We start from the raw sequence: 18,758 nt of genomic DNA on the forward strand, positions 1-18,758 counted from the left end.
GTTGAATATGCTAGTATTTAGTATTCTTTGCAAAGCTTGGATGCTCGTCCACGAACTCGACTATGACCAATATATGATGACCTTTTCTTCGAGTTATATTAGTCTTAAATATTAAAAATATATTCAATATATCTAAATTTACTACAAATTAATAAAAATTTGAGCTAAAACTTACATGTTTATTTCTTCTATATGGTGGAAGCGATGTAAACAAAAATGTTTTACGATTGCAATTTGTCGATCAAAAAAACTCGGTATCAACTCCCGAAAAATTTAGATTTCGATCAAAAAATTTCGGTATCGAATGCTGTGATTAGTCCCCAGGAATATCGATCTTTCTCGATACAAACTATAGCAGGAATATAACGACAAAAGGAAATCGAAACTCAATCTTGGGCAATTTAAGACCTACCAACCTCTTGGGCAATTACTGAAATTTTTGGTTTTACAAATTTTATTTTATTTATATTTATTTAATCAAATCAATTTATCCATGTAAGTTTTCCTTTTATATATGTATTAATAAAAACATAATCTTCTAAAAATACTCTCGGAGTCATCATGAGATTTACATCACCTTTCCCCTTCAATACAAAGGTAATATTTCTGTTTTTTTCCTTTTTGTTTTAATCGTCGATTTTGGCTATTATCACATGTCGAGTTTCCAAATTAACAAACGTCGATTAGTAAAAAACAAACAATTTTCGATTTTTATTTCCCTAGATATCCTTCGAGCTAGCCAAAACTTATTAATCATGAAATAAAACACATTTATTTTAGGCTAAGTTCAAGTTGGTTTTATAAATTTTTAGAAAATATTTTTCTTACAAAAAAGCCTTAAAATTTAAAAAATGGCAGCCATTTTCTTTTCGTGGAAGGCAATAGAGGAAATGTTTTAAAATTATATTATATTATATTAATACAATATTATTGAGTACAAGATGTCGGGTAGTGGGGAAATTTAGAACTAATCGAATTAGCTTATCATTAATGTCATCAATGCTTTATTTGCTACCCGGATAATTTTTCATTGATATACGAATAAATCTCAAATCAATTATGAGATATAATTGCAGAAATTAAAGCAAGATCTCTTGAAAATGGAAACAAATATTTAATGCACAATTTATTTTGTTAAAGATTTTCTAAAAGTATATTCCAAATATATATCACATCTGTTACACAAAAGTATATTAAATCCAAAAGTGAAAAATGCACTTGCAAATTACTTCGGTATGGCAAGATTTATCTCCAACAAATTATTAAAAAGTTTATATTATTATATTATTGCTAATAAAATTCGGCGTAAAAATGAAAAACAGAAAAAAACATTTTCAGTTAGAATGTTAATTGCATTTTAATAATAATTCAATTAAAAAATTAATTGATTCAACTAATGTTTTAATTAAACCAAAAACTTATTCTATCAATTAATTTTTTAATTGACTTTGGAAATTGATATTATCTATGTAGATTAGACAATATTAATATAGATCAATTAATTTCGTGATTAAGAACAAAAAAAAAAATCTTTTCTGTTTAAGAATGCCGTAGGGTATCTTATTTTATGATTCTAACGGGCAGGGTATCTTATGATTTTAACACCATGATTCAGACGATTACCGTTAAAATGTGCTCCGTAGACATTCACTCTATTAATCGAGCAAGCATCTACAAAAATGAATTTTTCACATATATTATTATTATTATTATTTTATAATTCATCATCACATTTCAAAGTTTTCACTTTTTGCAGAAAAATTTGAATTAGTATACCAATGAGTAACAGTTTGAACATTATTGCTTATTATATGCATGATTATAATTCTTATATGTATGTATATATAAAATGTGATTAGATTATGTATATATTTAAGAGATCAATATACACATTTATATTTCTCTTATAAATTTTGTTCTATAGCAATAATATATATATATATCCTTGTATATCATTTTGTCATTATTGATGTGAAAAAAATAAAGAAGAATTTTCTCCATGAAAATTAGATGTAAATTTGTACGCAAGATTGTGACACTTTGTTAAATTACACTTGGTTGAAAATTAATAATTAATAAGAAACGAATATTCTTTAAGCAGTTTTAGGTTTCTCATTGAAACGCAATATACGTGTTAACATCGATGTTAGGCAAGGTATTTGTTTTTGTTGATCCATTATGGGTCGAGATGGCACACACGATTCAAAACCCACGGCCACACGTTGACTGACGAAGGTAAGCAAAGTCAGCATATCATATTTTGTTCCGTTTTTAGTTAATTCTTCTACCAAGGATTGTATGTACCACGAACCATCTGCTGTGTTGCGCCACGAATAGAATCCTTGAAAAATAAGAGACAAATTAAAAAAAAATAATAGTAATTTTATTTATTTAATAATGTGCATCTAACCTGGTATTGTTGAATAGGATATCAAAAAGTCCGCATGTACCGGTATACGATAGGTCATTTCAGAAAATGTTTCTCCATCCGTTTCAGTCTTTTGAAGTTTAATTCCTGGATCTAAACGATCCCCTCGGCAAGCTTGTATGAAAAATAGTTTTGGTTTCCCTGCCAATGTGGGACACTCCTGTGCTGTAAAATAATGCCAAATTGTCTCCAATTTGTACATCACATCTTTGGCGTATAAATAACCATGTTCACCATGTGTGAGTATGGCAACGGCAATACAATCGTTGTCAGTGTGATCTTGTGATGCAGCTAAATTATAAAAAAATAATAATAAATAACATGACGCCTAATCTCCTTAAATTTATTGTATAATCTGGACATTAAAAACATGACATTTGCGAGTAAAATCAATACATTATTCACATAGGAGATTGCTATAAAATCCAAATCTTTTTATATCAATGGCCAATAAGTGGACACCAATGATTGTATCGATACAAATTATGAATCACTGATTTAATAGAAATCATAAATTAATCGATATTTTTTATTGACATTGATAATAGTCCAATATTATATTTAGTTTATTATCAATTATAATCTCTTAATTATCAATAACAAGTTACTATTTAAAAAGGCTTAAGACATTTAAAATATCGACTTTTCAAATTTTGAAAAAATTCGAAAACTTAAAAATTTTGTTTTTCCAATTTTCAAAAAAATCGAAAACTCAAGAAGTCAATATAATATACAGTGGCATCCAGAAATGAGTACATAATTAATTATTTTTCATTTCTAAACGAATAAAATAAGTAGTAATAAAGAAACTCAAAATTATTTTATTTTTCCTTTATTCCTTCTTCAATTCTAAATAAAACAATAAAAAACGCAATAAATAAACATAACAAAAAAAAATCGCATGTACTCAATTTTTCACTTTTCTATACCGATGTCAGTTGGAACATTTTTTAGACATGGTCCATAACCCTCCATTTTTTACCATATTCATACGTTGTGGCATACTTTCAAACAATTCCTTTATAATTTCATCTGGTATATTCTCCCACTCAAGCTGTACTCGTTCCCACAGATCTTCTAACCTTGGTGGATCTGATTTGTACAGTCCCAGCCGTCTTCCCACAATTGACCATAAATTCTCAATCGGGTTGAGGTCGGGGCTTTGCGCTGGCCAATTCATCACTTGAAATTATTGCTCACAAAGCCATTTTTTCACTATTTTTGCACTATGCTTCGGATCACCATCCTGTTTAAATACGACTTCATCTTCAGGATAGGCACTCTTGTCAACAAACTCGGGAAGATGAGTCTGCAAAATGGCGAGGTAGTCTTTCTTCTTCATTATACCATCAATTTTCTGCAATGGCCCCAATGTGCCACCAAGTGAAGCAGCCCCAAACCATGATGCTTTCACCCCCATGCTTCACAGTTTGCTTAACATGCTGGCGTTGAATGGTATCACCAGGACGACGCCAGCAATATTGTTTACCGTCCTTTTGGAAACGGTTAAATTTTGATTCATCTAACCAGATAACACGTTTCCAGTCATCTATCGTCCTATTTTTATGCTCTCTTGCAAACTTCATTCGCGCCTTGTGATTCTGTTCGGAAAATTCAGGTTCATTTTTTTACAACTGAAACATAACCAATGTTGTAGAGAGCTCGTCTTGCTGTCCATTCATTAACTTGCTTATTTTTGGCAACAGTAGTATTTTTCGGCGTTAAGGGCTTGTTCTACCTCATTTCTGCCATCATAAGGCGATCGTCCGCTTCGGTCAACAGTTTTCGGCGGCCTCTGATTTGCTCTGGGATTAGTATTTCGTTTTTTTTTTTGACGCAAATAACCACAGACTGACTTATATTTAGTTCCTTGGCTATTTTCCGCGATGAAGACCCATTATTAGTTAAGGAAACTATATTGTCCTCCACCATCGCACGATAACTTTTTCATTTTAATTTTTACTTGATATTATTGCAGTACACTTCGAATAAAGCTTTAACTCTTACTAGCAAACACGTTTCTAAACACAAAATTGTATTACTGATCATAAAGAAAGACCAAAAAATAAAAAAATTAACGGTACATTTTGGTTTTATGATGAGTTCCAGGGATGCCAATTTTGCCGATTTATTGGCATTTTGACGATTTTTTACTCAAAAAATAGCAAATGCCGATTTTCCGATTTTTGCACCAAAAATGACGATATTACCTCGGTTCAAAAATTTGGACTAGAAGCAGTTAGAGCCACCAAAAGAGAGAATACATTTGACAATAGTCAGATAGAGAAATTGCAAGTTTTTTCTAGAGATTTCATACATGTAGGAGCTATACCTCACTTTACGTCTACAGTATTAGTATCACGGTTTCCACTCGTGCCAAAAATAATCCACCAAAAATTTAAAAACATTTTATCAAAAATCTACCAAATTACAAAAATATCTTGAACTTGTTGATCAAATTTTTGTGGTTAGTATATATAAAAATTTTGTTTTATTCGAAAGAAGTGTTTCATATGGGATTTATAGAAAATTTTGTTAAAATTTTATTTCTATAGAAAAAGTTGTCAACATTTTATTTCTATAGAAAATTTCGGCAAAATTTTATTTCTATAGAAAATTTTGTCAAAATTTTATTTCTATAGAAAATTTCGACAAAATTTTATTTCTATAGATTTTTTTTTTTAAATTTTATTTCTATAGTAAATTATGTAAAAATTTTATTTCTATAGAAAATTTTGTCAACATTTTATTTCTATAGAAAACTTTCTCAAGCCTTTATCTGTAGAAAATTTTGTCAAAATTTTATTTTTATAGAAAATTTTGTCAAAATTTTATTTCTATTGAAAATTTTGTCAAAATTTTATTTCTATAGAAAATTTCGGCAAAATTTTATTTCTATAGAAAATTTTGTCAACATTTTATTTCTATAGAAAACTTTCTCAAGCCTTTATATCTGTAGAAAATTTTGTCAAAATTTTATTTTTATAGAAAATTTTGTCAAAATTTTATTTCTATTGAAAATTTTGTCAAAATTTTATTTCTATAGAAAATTTCGGCAAAATTTTATTTCTATAGAAAATTTCGGCAAAATTTTATTTCTATAGAAAATTTCGGCAAAATTTTATTTCTATAGAAAATTTTGTCAAAATTTTATTTTTATAGAAAATTTTGTCAAAATTTTATTTCTATAGAAAATTTTGTCAAAATTTTATTTCTATAGAAAATTTTGTCAAAATTTTATTTCTATAGACAATTTTGTCAAAATTTTATTTTTATAGAAAATTTCGGCAAAATTTTATTTCCATAGATTTTTTTTTCAAAATTTTATTTCTATAGAAAATTTTGTCAACATTTTATTTCTATAAAAAAAAATTGTCAACATTTTATTTGTATAAAAAAATTAGTCAACATTTTATTTCTATAGAGAATTTTGTCAAAATTTTATTTGTATAGAAAACTTTCTCAATCCTTTATATCTGTAGAAAATTTTGTCAACATTTTATTTTTATAGAAAATTTTGCAAAATTTTATTTTTAATAAAATTTTTGCAAATTGTCAAATTTTGGCAAATCGGGCAACAAATTTGTCAACATTTCATTTCTATAAAAAAATTTGTCAACATTTTATTTCTATAAAACAATTAGTCATCATTTTATTTCTATAGAGAATTTTGTCAAAATTTTATTTGTATAGAAAACCTTCTCAATCCTTTATATCTGTAGAAAATTTTGTCAACATTTTATTTCTATAGAAAATTTTGCTAAATTTTATTTTTAATAAAATTTTTGCAAATTGTCAAATTTTGGCAAATCGGGCAACAAATATGTAAATATTAAAGATCTTTTTTTTTATTTTTAAAGCAAAACTTACTGAAGTAAAACTATATATTAAAAAAATATTTTTTATACTTTTTTTGAATCTCATAGCATTGCATAAAAATGTTTTTTTTTTTAATTTTATTTTTATACACGACTGAATTCATTATGATTTTGTTGTTGAAATGCATAGTTGTGTTAATCTTCTGTTCTTTATATGAAATAAATATTTTTGTTTTTAACCAAAAAATTAGTTTGGTGTTAATATTATTAACTTTGCAGATTTTTTGACGATTTTTAAAATGTAAGTGACGATTATGACGATTTTTTCGGAAAAAAAGTGACGATTATTATTGAAATTTTATTGGCAGCCCTGATGAGTACATCAAAAAGTGCAAAATTGAGTACATGCGAGTTTTTTTTTTGTTATGTTTATTTATCTCTCTGAATTCTTTACTTTTTGTTTTGAGTGTTTTTGTTGTTTTATTTAGAATTGAAAAAGGAATAAAGGGAAAATAAAATTATTTAGAGATTCTATATTGCTGCTTTTTTTTATTCGTTTAGAATTGAAAAAAATTAATTATGTACTCCTTTCTGTACGCCACTGTATATACGATTCTAATACATATCGGGAAATCTATCATGTACACAATTGTTCTACTCACCCTTTTCGATATGTTTAAATAGATCACGTAATTTGCAATCTTTGTACGCTGTTACTTCAAAGTCTAGATTTTTGAAGGATTTTTTCAACCTCTCACAATCGATGTTGGTACCTTTGCGAGGCTCCAATGAGGGTATATCATAATATTCATGATTGAAAATTAAGGCTAGACCTCGTTTTTTGTGATTCATGTTATATTCTATAGCATTGCGTTCGGCGGGCATACGAGCAACAGACGCTGGGTCAAAACTGAAAGTAAAAAATTTTAAATAGGTAAATAAAATTAAAATATTTGTTCTACACTTATTAAGTAATTGGTAAACAGTACTGTACTAATGGACTTTTCTTTCAATTATTAACTATATTGTTAGCTTTCTTGGTCAATAACTCGAATTACGTATAAGTAAAAATACTTGTTGCTTTGATTCAAATTATGTTTATTATTTATTTATGATCCTGAAATTCGTACTTCTTCACAATTCTTGCCTCTGGATGTATGTCGAATTTTCAAAAATTAGGAAAAGTTGATTAGTTGGAAATTCAAGCTATACCAAAATGGACATTTCATAAATTTGAAAATGTCAAAAAATCGATTTTATTTACAATCCTTAGGACTACATTTAATTCTGAAATTTTGAAAATATTGTATTACCATTATATTATCTGTTAAATTTAGGGCATCACATCATTGAAACATATATGCGGAAGTTGTATCCAAATATTAACCATCCAATAATATTTGGTAATTATCCTTGGAACGAACAAGTGACTTATGACGAATTTCGTTATAATCGAACAATAAATGAATTTCAAGAATACACCGACATTATAAAACAGAACCAGAAATTGTTACTGAAAATATTTAGCAACGTTTCTATGGTTATACTTCAATTTCATTACATATTTTGCACAACATTATAATAAACTGACCACAATGTGGTGTAGATTATAATTAACAATTAAAAAACTGTAGTACACCGAGAAAATATCAACAAAACATTTCTAATTAAAAAGTTGTTGAAGATGAAAACATAATAAATAAAAAAATTTCTCTGAAACAAGTAACTTTTAATCACATTAAAAATAAAACCAATGTTAAGGAAAAGATTATACTAATTTCAATAAAATAAAAAATATTTCAAATTAAAAATATAATTAAAAATTTTGTTCGGAAATAATTAGTTTCACACTACCATAAATAATTGATAGTTTCCATTAAAGAATTAATAAAGTTTTCCAACTAAATTTTTAACCTATTAAAAAAATTAGTTGAAAGTGCCGAAGAAATCAATTTATTGTTTAATCATTTTTATTTATATTTTTAGATAAATTTTCTATATATTAAATATTTGATGACAGATATTTTCACAAGCAGATCAGTTCAACCAGTACGCTTCCCACAGATAAATGTAAAAATTTTACCTATGAAGACTAGATCAGATTCTAAATTCATAAGAAACATTTTTTGTTTGAGTTTTAGAGGAATCATAAACATCTCTTGTAAGTGTGCAAGAAAATGATGTAATAAGGTCTTGATTTGAAATCTATAATCTGTGGATTTTCATCCCAATTATTTAAATGATTACGAGAAGTAAAATCTGGAAATTTTGCATTCAGTTTCAAGCGATTTTCATGATCAGTGCGCCTTCTCTACCCTCAATAAGTGAAATCGGTCTATATGGAGGCCTTACCAAATGGACCGATAAAACTAAATCATATACACTTTGTTATGGGTCTAAAATGAAAGTATATTTTCAATTTGTGGCAAATCGGATAAAAAATACAATTTCTAGAAACCTTAGGAGTTAAATCGGGAGTTCGGTGTAATGGGGGCTATACCAAAACGTGGAAGGATACACACAGCATTCAGCACATTTAATTGTAGTTCTACAATCTAGACCCCAAATCGGAGGACCGGTTTATAAGGGGGCTATAATATCTCTAAATTTCCAATTTCAGCCAAATCGGATAGAAAATACATTTTCTAGACGCCCAAGAAGCAAAATCGGGAAATCGGTCTATATGGGGGCTATACCAAAACATGGACCGATAGGCACCATTTTCGGTACACTTTTTGATGGTCCTAAAATACCTCTGGATTTCCGATTTCAGGCAAATTTGATAAAAAACTACATTTTTGATAAGCCCAAGACCCCAAATCGGGAGGTCGATTTATATGGGGACTATACCAAAACTTGGACCGATATAGCCCATCTTCGAATTTGACCTCCCAAACAAACAAAAGACGAATCTGTACCAAATTTCAGGACGATAGCGCCATTATTGAAGGCTGTAGCGTGATTACAACAGACAGACGGACGGACAGACAGCCATGCTTATATCGTCTTAGAATTTCTCCCTGATATGGTGGTGGGTATAAAAAAGTATATTGACCTTCTCAGCAAAAATTCTTCCTAAGACATTATTTTTAACGTACATGGAAATTTCAAAAAATATTTGACGTGGAATTTGCGATAAAATATTTTCAATTACTATTCAAAACGTCTTTGGGATAAAGGACGAAAAAGCTAAGAGAAATTAGAAGATATTATCGCTTACGAAAGGCCTGTTATGCAACTGTAGCTGAAGCTTCTGCCACTTTAACCTAACCTAACCTTTTACAATGGACTGAATAGTCTAAGTGAACCTGAAACAAAATCGGGATGACATATTAACCTACCACAAACCTGCTTTATCGACCAGCAATAAAAATTAATTACTTACAAATTGGGCAAAAGTTCCACATTATTAGGTACTCAAAATTTAATATAATTTGGTTGTTTTTTTGGAAAAAAATTTCAAATTAAAAATTAACGAACATGTAATAAACATGTCCAATTTCCTTTCCACTTTTGGTACAAAAGCCCTGAAAGAAAATCTAGAGGAAAATTCGTTTGCGATAAAAATGTTTCACGGAGTTTTTGTTAGCAATATAGCAATGTCTTTTTTCCTATGGGTTTACGTCCGGCATGCACTTCTAAAGCAATTTCCGCTACTCATTAGAAATACATAGCGAAATTTTGGTTGAGAGGATATTATCGACATAATCGTATTTGTAACAGAATCTTTCGGGTGTACAATTACTTCTATTTGTAAATTTTAAGATCGAAGAACCATTCATTAACAAATCAATGTATTGTAAAAAATATGTATTTTGATTGATTTACCAAATTTGGGAATTATTTGGCGACATCCTTCGAAAATTTTAAAAATTCAAACAAATCTGGCTGCCGTGGCGATTCATAGATTATAGACTCAGATAGATGAGCCATTTCTCTCCGCGAAAAAAGTGTGTCAGTTCCAAAAATAAATTTTCTGACATTTCGTTTTGATTTTTTCGTAAAGAGTCAGTCCCAAATATTAATTTTCCGGCATTTGCTTTTGTGTTGTTCGTTGTTGTTGTAACCGATTTTAATGTAGTTTCATCCATTTTCCTCCATGCTTTGGTGCACGTGAGTAATATTTTGCTCACGCTCACGCACACTCACGACGGAGAAATCTTATTCAATCTTAGGACTCACGCTCACGCACGTTCACGAAAAGAAAATTTGTACTCACGCACGAAAATCTTTTAAATGTCGTGACTCACGAAAAATATCGTGACTTACGAAAAACCTCGTGACTCACGAATAATTTTATGAGTAATTTACCTATAGAACCTGACTAAAAACATGAGTATATTAAAATCGAGAGCGTTATAAAACACGTTGACACCTAGGATGTCACTAAAATTATAAATGAATTCAACTCGTAGGCATTTTATGTTCTTAAGCGGGATTATTTTCGTGAGCGTGTTTTTCCGAAATTCGTTACTCACGCACACTCACGACGATATTATTTTCGTGACTCACTCTTACGCACGACATTTGATTGGTTAATCACGCTCACGCACACTCACGCCGTAGCCGTCAGCGTGACTCACGAATCACGCGTGAGTCACGAAAATTTTCGTGAGTCACGACAATTTCGTGTCACGTGCACACCTCCAATCCAGAGTGCTCTGGTGGTGAGACGGGACATATTGTTCGTAAAGAGCTATGCTGTTCAAAAATAAATATCGTATTTTCGCGGTTTTGGTCACAATTTTTTATTCTAATATGAACTTTTAATATATTAATTTTGTGTGAAATTGGCAAACTACAAATAGGAAAACGAAAGAGAATGTAAGCGTGCTATTATTTTCTTTATTTATTCTTCATAATTTATGTGGTCTGTGCATCAGGGTTGCCATTTTTTTTGCGATCAGACCAAAATTGGTCCATATGGTCGGACCAAATGGAATTTGGTTGATTTTGGTCCATTTTGGTCAAATCGGTATTTTTTTTTCAAAATTTTCTATAGAAAAAAAATTTGACAAAAATATCTGTAGAAATAAAATTTTGACAAAAATTTCTATAGAAATAAAATTTTAACAATATGTTTTATAGAAACAAAATTTTGTACAGAAATAAAAAAAATTATATCGATACAAAATTATGCAAAGATTTTGTATAGGAGGAAATTTTGTAAAAATTTTCTAAAGAAATTAAATTTTGACAAAATTTTCTAAAGAAATGACAAAATTTTGACAAAATTTTGTATAGAAATAAAATTTTGACAACATTTTCTATAGAAATAAAATTTTGACATAATTTTCTATAGAAATAAATTTTATAGGAATAAAATTTTGACAAAATTTTCAATAGAAATAAAATTTTGACAAAATTTTCAATAGAAATAAAATTGTGACAAAATTTTCTATAGAAAAAAATGTTGACAAAAATTTCTCCAGAAATAAAAATTTGACAAAATTTTCTATCGAAGTAATATTTTAGAAAAATTTTAACTATTAACGGTCATTTTCGTGTAACTCCGTTAGGCTTTAACTGCCAGTTAACAGAAAGTAAATAGCAAATATCTTCTCTCCGGTTAACTTTGACTGAATAATTTTTCAGTAGTTAAGTGGTACATAACACGGTTTAAAAGTTCGTTAATTAACGGAGTACTAACGGAGCTTCATAAAAATGGGGTAAAATTATATGAATTAAATTTGGAAAAATGGTCCGCTGCTAGGAATTTTGGTCCAATTTGGGAAAATCTTGGTCCAAAATAAAAAAATCATTGTGGCAACGCTGCTATGCATCTATCTAATATAGGGTCTATGGATTTCTCATCTTAGTTTAGTTTAGTTTTTTATAACCCAAATTCATTCATAAAATATAATTTTGGTTTAGCATTTAAATTCTAATTCCTAGCAATCTACAATTTTCTCTAGGATTATAGCTTTTAATTATATGGTAAAAAATATGGCAGGCCGGCCCAGCCTATTTGCATCTAAATTCCTATTGCGATATCGCATCTCTAAATTGTCTCTTGTCCGGAGGATTTCTCATCTCTCATTCTCTCTCTTTTCTATTCGCCACCATAGACTTTATATTAGATAGATGATCCATCCGTGTCAAACGATGTTTGGCAGTTCCGAAGATTAAGATTAAACTAGTCTTTAATCTATGGAGAAATCTAAATAAAAGCAGCTCCATTCAGAGACGAATTAATTCGTAATAATTAGAACCACAATGTTGTCAATTTAAAATTTTGTATATGATACAAAAAACTCGTGGTCGATAACATCGTTACAACGACAATGGATAGCACAAATTTCTCTGCATACAGAGATTTAAATAAGGTGTTTGAAAAAAAGATGTTTGAACTCAGACAATTTGACATGCATATGTAAATATTCAATAAAAAAGCCATACATTTCCTATAGGCGGAACAAATTTCAATAGAGGCGAATATCGGGCTATAAAACCTGTTATGCAGCTCTTATGAAAATTCGTCTTCCATGCCAATAATGGAGTTTGCAAACCTAATAGGAGAAATTATAAGCAATGGATAACATCGTCCTAATGAAATTTTTCTATCAAAAGGTCAGTACTACGTTCGCTTTTCGCTTTGAAATATTCGCGTTTATATTATTAAAACAGTGCAATATAAAGCAGAAAAATCAAATCAATTGATGCACAGTTTCTTGTTCCTCTACATTTCGGCAAGACTTTACACGAATATGTTTGTTTTCATTTATAATTTTGATTATTTCAGGAAAATTAATCGCTAAAATAAAGTGATTTTCAATTCGAAAACCGAACATAGTACCCTAAAAATGTAAATGTTTAAGCCCGGTATGCAGCTCTTGCGAAAATTTCCGCTAGAGTTGCATACCGGGCTTTAACCCCATAGGCAGCTCTTGTCAAAACCCATAGGCAGCTCTTGTCAAAATTCCTGTTGCATGACGATAATACAGTTTAGTCAAGTATAAACAATAGATAATATCGCACCATTTCTTATATGTAGCGCTCTTAAATATGAAGCAAATATAAAGAGGTAGTAGTTATAAATGCACATATACCATAAAACCAAGTAGCAACAGTCTTTATACTTGAACTCGAATCAGACTGTGGATATTATTTTCGAAGTAACGTGTCATAATCCAGCTAACTTTGGATGTCACTTTTTCGAATCATTTAATTTATAAAGGCAAAACCTTATGCAACCTTATGCCCTGGATCTTCTCTTTCAGTGATTTGACAAGATTTCATGGATAAATTTGTAGTTTTGTTGGAAAACTCGAGCATAATATCAATCTTTTGTCGCATATATATGTAAATGTAGTGAATTTAATGGCCAAATTAGAAAAATAACTAAAGGTAGGGAAATACCCATTACGAATAATCCTTAGGGCTGTCATTCGGTATCGATTTTTATAAATCCCGGGATTTTTTTCGGATTCTTTAAAAATATATTTCGTAATAACAATCTATAGCACAAAAAATTGTTTTTCATTGACCCAATTTAGTTTAATTCAATTTTGTTAACAAAAAAGGCAACAAAAGAACATAAGAGAAAATTAAAAAGAAAAAAAATGCTATCAAACGAACACTTAGTCCCACTCAACATTATCAAGAAAAGAAAACAAAAAAATTTGGTCAACAATAAATAAAAAAAGTTAATCCTTTTGTACTTCATCGGTTTAAATAACTCCTTAAAAATATTAAGGTGTTCAAATTTTTATCAGATAAACGCGATCTTGTCATATTGTCGACGGACCTTTTATCGGTGCTTTTTTAATTCATGTGGCACGTATTCCATTTCACATGAACTCATTGTTCAAAGGAGGACCTGGTCGTTTACTTCTATTTTTGATTTTCATGTATATGAATTCTTACTCAAGGTGTACCATAAATGTTTATTAACTCAATTTGTCGGTTTTAAATATAAGGGCTGTTTGCAATGAACGAAGACTCCAATTTATTAATAAACAATCCTTAAAAGCCACAAATTTAACAAATTGAGATTATTTTCGGGATCTAGAAAAATTCCGGGATTCAAAATAAAAAATGTCGAGATACGGGATAAATCCCGTCCCGAAAATGCCGGGATTTCAGTGAGATCTCAAGTGACAACCCCAATAATCATACATTTATAGAAGTATCTTCCCTATTAGGAGTTTATGAATTTCCACGTAAACTGATGAGATTGATTCTACAGTATTATATCACATACTGAAACAAAGTAGTCCTGCAGCATGTTTTGACCCGTGATTGGCAACAATGGTATGGAAATATAGGGCTACCACTAACCTAGCCATGTTTTGCTACAAGTGCATCATAAAGGAATATATTTTCATACATACCTTATTTTTCCATTAGTTTGTACTCCATTGGCCTTAGCTGAGGCATTGGACTCCTCGTCAAATCCAACGCCCATTCCTAATGCGTCAGGCCTATCATCGCCTTCAAAGTCCATATTTCTAGAGGCAGGAGCAGCATTCATTTTCAGTGTGGCTTTCGTTATATATTCAATTGATGATATGCATTCGTCCGTCATTGTGCAAACTACAAGCAACGATTTTCTGTCGTTGCTCTTTTTTTTTAATAAGTTGTGATTAGTAATTCAGTTTTTTCCTTTTTTAGATTCACGATAAGAACACAAGTTGTGGGGCCGCACTAAACAATGAAAAGCAAACTCTATTGCGCGTATCTATTGTTGATTTTAGTGCGTACTTAGCGTCCCTACCGCGGACTTCTCTTCTCACACCTTTCCACTGTAACTCACACTCTTCTCCAACAAACCCAGACACCACGCCACAAGAACTTGAAACTATTGTCAAGGCCTTCGTTTGCAGAGAAACACCGCTAGCTTATCTAATTTCGGAATATTGATTGAAACTATTTATCGTTGTTATTTGTCACCACAAATTCAAACGTTTTTTTTTTTTTTGTTTTTACAAATTTGCTAACAACAAATATGGTAAAAAACAACTTTTATTGCAGTTGTTTGTTGTTATTTTTGTGACGCTTCATTTTTTGGAGGTTATGCATTTTTTTGCAATCAAAGTTGAAGCTGCTAGAGACACAATTGCGACGGAACAACAATTAGAAACTTTGTATTTTTAGTTTTTCACGATGCGTTTATAAATACGATTAGTTTGTTTTACTTTCGGTCACTATACAAATACGCGCCGTCTATCTCGATATCTCGATGCAACTCCAAGTACCAACAATTTTTCAATGCATTAAACATTCGGATAGAAAGTTGCCAGATTAAGTGACTTTTTCCTAAACAGGGGGTAATTTTCGTGGTTGTGGACAAAGACAATAAACTTGAGGAAGATAGGAAATTGCCTTGCGTCATACCAAATGTTGCATTTACCATGTTAGTTCCATACATGTTTGTAATTTTTTTATTTGTTTTTCGTTTTTAGTTTTTAAATGAAAATCTTAATTTTCTTAATGAAACAATGTTAAATTTTAGGCAACAACAAAAAAATTACATTTTCCCTTTTAAGGAAATTTATTTCGTGCACTTAATTTATTTTTATTTGCATTTTAATGCTATGTAAATACTTGTCGTATACGCGTTTGGTTCGAGTATGAAACTAACACGGTAAATGGTTTGATCTCCTCAGTAGCTAATTTCCTATCTTCCTAGAGTTTATTGTCTTTGGTTGTGGATAGTATATATATATTTTTTTTTTTACTTTGGGGTCTGTGGTTTGGGGAGGGTTTAAAAAAAGATAGACATTTTTCTGGGAAAATTCAACATTAAATAACAAAGAACCAGTTTCTGTTTGCAAGTGGTTCAGTATAAAAGTTGAATGTGTTCTAATTACCGTTATAAAAATTGTGTAGACATCATAATTACGGCAATCATCTCCAGCAAGGCAATTCGGCCATGTCAAAATACAACGTAGTTAATTTGCCAAAAATATTTAAAAATACAGTGAAACCTCTTAAACTTGAACATTTGAACCGTGGATTCACTGTAAATGAAATCTAAAACAATATATAAAACTATATTAAGAATTGATCTCAAACTGGAAAAAATACTTCTGTTTGTAAACATAAAGATCGAAAAACCATTCATTAATTTAAAAAATCAATTAAAAAAACTACTTTGACAATCATAGCAAATTTGGGAATTGTTTGTCGATATGTTTCGGATATTTTAAAAATTCAAACAAATCTGGCAGCCGTGGCGAATAAAAAAAAGAGAGTAAATGAGAAATGTAAACAAAAGCTTATCCATTCACAATAGGGAAGAATTAATTCGTAATGATGAGAATCACAGTGTTGAAATTTTGTACATGATACAGAAAAACTCATAGTCGATAACATCATCAAATCGATTGGTTGCAATAATTTCTCTTCAGCTACATACATAGATTAAAATTACTGATTGAACTCAGGCAAATATAATTGCAATGGATAAAATCGTCATAACGAAAATTTTATTAGAAAATTGTTTATGCTTAAAACCCGGTAGGCAGAACTAGCCAAAATTCCAGTTGCATGCCCATAATACAGTTTTTAATAAGAGTTTCTTCTGAGAGCAAAATATAAACAATCGATAATAAGGCATCAATAGCAAAAATGCCAATGCATGTCTTACACCCAAAGAAATTTGTTAGTAGGGACAGCAGAAAAGTCTGCTAAAACAGCAGAGTCTGCTGAAAGTCTGCAGTGACAGCAGTCACTGTTTGCTGAAATAGCAAACATTTCCTGCTATTTTTGAAGCTCGATTACACCAAAACATGTTTTATTTTGGCTAAAACAAATAAAAATGTCAACTTAGGAGCTATCCTAACATAATTAACACAATATTTTATGGATATCTATAGTATTTGACCAAAAATCTGAATATTTATCGAATTAAGGCATGACAGCAAACAAAATGTTTGCTGATCGTATTTAGGAGCTTGTAAGTAAAGGGTGATTTGTTAAGAGCTTGATAACTTTTTTTTAAAAAAAAACGCATACAATTTGCAAAATCTCATCGGTTCTTTATTTGAAACGTTAGATTGGTCCATGACATTTACTTTTTGAAGATAATTTCATTTAAATGTTGACCGCGGCTGCGTCTTAGGTGGTCCATTCGGAAAGTCCAATTTTGGGCAACTTTTTCGAGCATTTCGGCCGGAATAGCCCGAATTTCTTCGGAAATGTTGTCTTCCAAAGCTGGAATAGTTGCTGGCTTATTTCTGTAGACTTTAGACTTGACGTAGCCTCACAAAAAATAGTCTAAAGGCGTCAAATCGCATGATCTTGGTGGCCAACTTACCGGTCCATTTCTTGAGATGAATTGTTCTCCGAAGTTTTCCCTCAAAATGGCCATAGAATCGCGAGCTGTGTGGCATGTAGCGCCATCTTGTTGAAACCACATGTCAACCAAGTTCAGTTCTTCCATTTTTGGCAACAAACAGTTTGTTAGCATCGAACGATAGCGATCGCCATTCACCGTAACGTTGCGTCCAACAGCATCTTTGAAAAAATACGGTCCAATGATTCCACCAGCGTACAAACCACACCAAACAGTTCATTTTTCGGGATGCATGGGCAGTTCTTGAACGGCTTCTTGTTGCTCTTCACTCCAAATGCGGCAATTTTGCTTATTTACGTAGCCATTCAACCAGAAATGAGCCTCATCGCTGAACAAAATTTGTCGATAAAAAAGCGGATTTTCTGCCAACTTTTCTAGGGCCCATTCACTGAAAATTCGACGTTGTGGCAGATCGTTCGGCTATTCATGATGAAATGTCAAAGCATACTGAGCATCTTTCTCTTTGACACCATGTCTGAAATCCCACGTGATCTGTCAAATACTAATGCATGAAAATCCTAACCTCAAAAGAATCACCCTTTATATTACAGTGAAAAAATATACAAAAATCTACTCTCGGTTCTTAAATATGCTTTGGGGAAAAATTTATAACCTAAAATTTTTATAAATTGTTGTTCATTAGGACCTGAAGTACAAAAATATAACAGCAGACCGACTACTGTTTTTAGCAGACTTTTTTCTATGAGTGTATGTGTAGCGGAAATTGTCTTAGAGGTGTATATTGGTCTTAAAGGCAACGACTCCTCGCTAGCAAAAATAACTATCAATTTTTTTTGATTGAAAACATTTCGCAGATAATACAGTTTTGTTTAGGTTTGGGTAGGTACAGTCCGTTATTTTAGGCTCACATATACTATTTTGCCCATTAAGACACCATAGTGGTAATTTGCTGCCCGATTCAATGTTTAGCTCAATGACAAGGGAGCTCCTTTTAATAGTCGAACGGGGTTTCATTTAAAGGTGGGTATTAAGTTCGAGTTAAAACTAAATCAGCAAAAAAATTATGCATATTTAATGCAAATTATATTATAACTTGATGGGGAGTAGCCCAAAGTAAATTTTCACAAAGTTTGTATTCCTTAAAATGGATTATTAACCCTTTCGACCCTAAAGTTGTCTGTGGGCAACTCGTGAATGTGCGTGAACAAGACTAAACAAAAATTTGTTGTGCGTGAACAAAAATCAAATTGTG

General features: G+C 30.5%; 1 protein-coding gene across 1 annotated transcript; it reads right to left on the bottom strand.

Annotated features, from left to right (window-relative positions):
- Positions 1-770: 770 nt before the first annotated feature.
- Positions 771-15,438, bottom strand: LOC142241253 (caspase-1-like). The gene is made up of 4 exons (XM_075312988.1): positions 14,580-15,438; positions 6,909-7,156; positions 2,411-2,719; positions 771-2,341 (listed from the first exon to the last, which is right to left on the bottom strand). The coding sequence occupies exons 1-4, from the start codon at positions 14,771-14,773 to the stop codon at positions 2,094-2,096; spliced, it is 999 nt and encodes a 332-aa protein (XP_075169103.1). The 5' UTR covers positions 14,774-15,438; the 3' UTR covers positions 771-2,093.
- Between the last annotated feature and the right edge of the window lie 3,320 nt (positions 15,439-18,758).

The sequence above is a fragment of the Haematobia irritans genome, chromosome 5 (assembly GCF_050003625.1).
Source record: "Haematobia irritans isolate KBUSLIRL chromosome 5, ASM5000362v1, whole genome shotgun sequence".
Taxonomy (NCBI): Eukaryota; Metazoa; Arthropoda; class Insecta; order Diptera; family Muscidae; genus Haematobia; species Haematobia irritans.

Bases quoted from the DNA above. Each gene is read 5' to 3' on its own strand.
- LOC142241253 (XM_075312988.1), bottom strand. From the start codon at position 14,773: ATGACGGACGAATGCATATCATCAATTGAATATATAACGAAAGCCACA. The intron at 7,157-14,579 runs GTATGTATGAAA...TTTTACTTTCAG, and splicing joins CAAACTAATGGAAAAATAAG to TTTTGACCCAGCGTCTGTTG. The intron at 2,342-2,410 runs GTTAGATGCACA...TTATTTTTCAAG, and splicing joins ATCCTATTCAACAATACCAG to GATTCTATTCGTGGCGCAAC.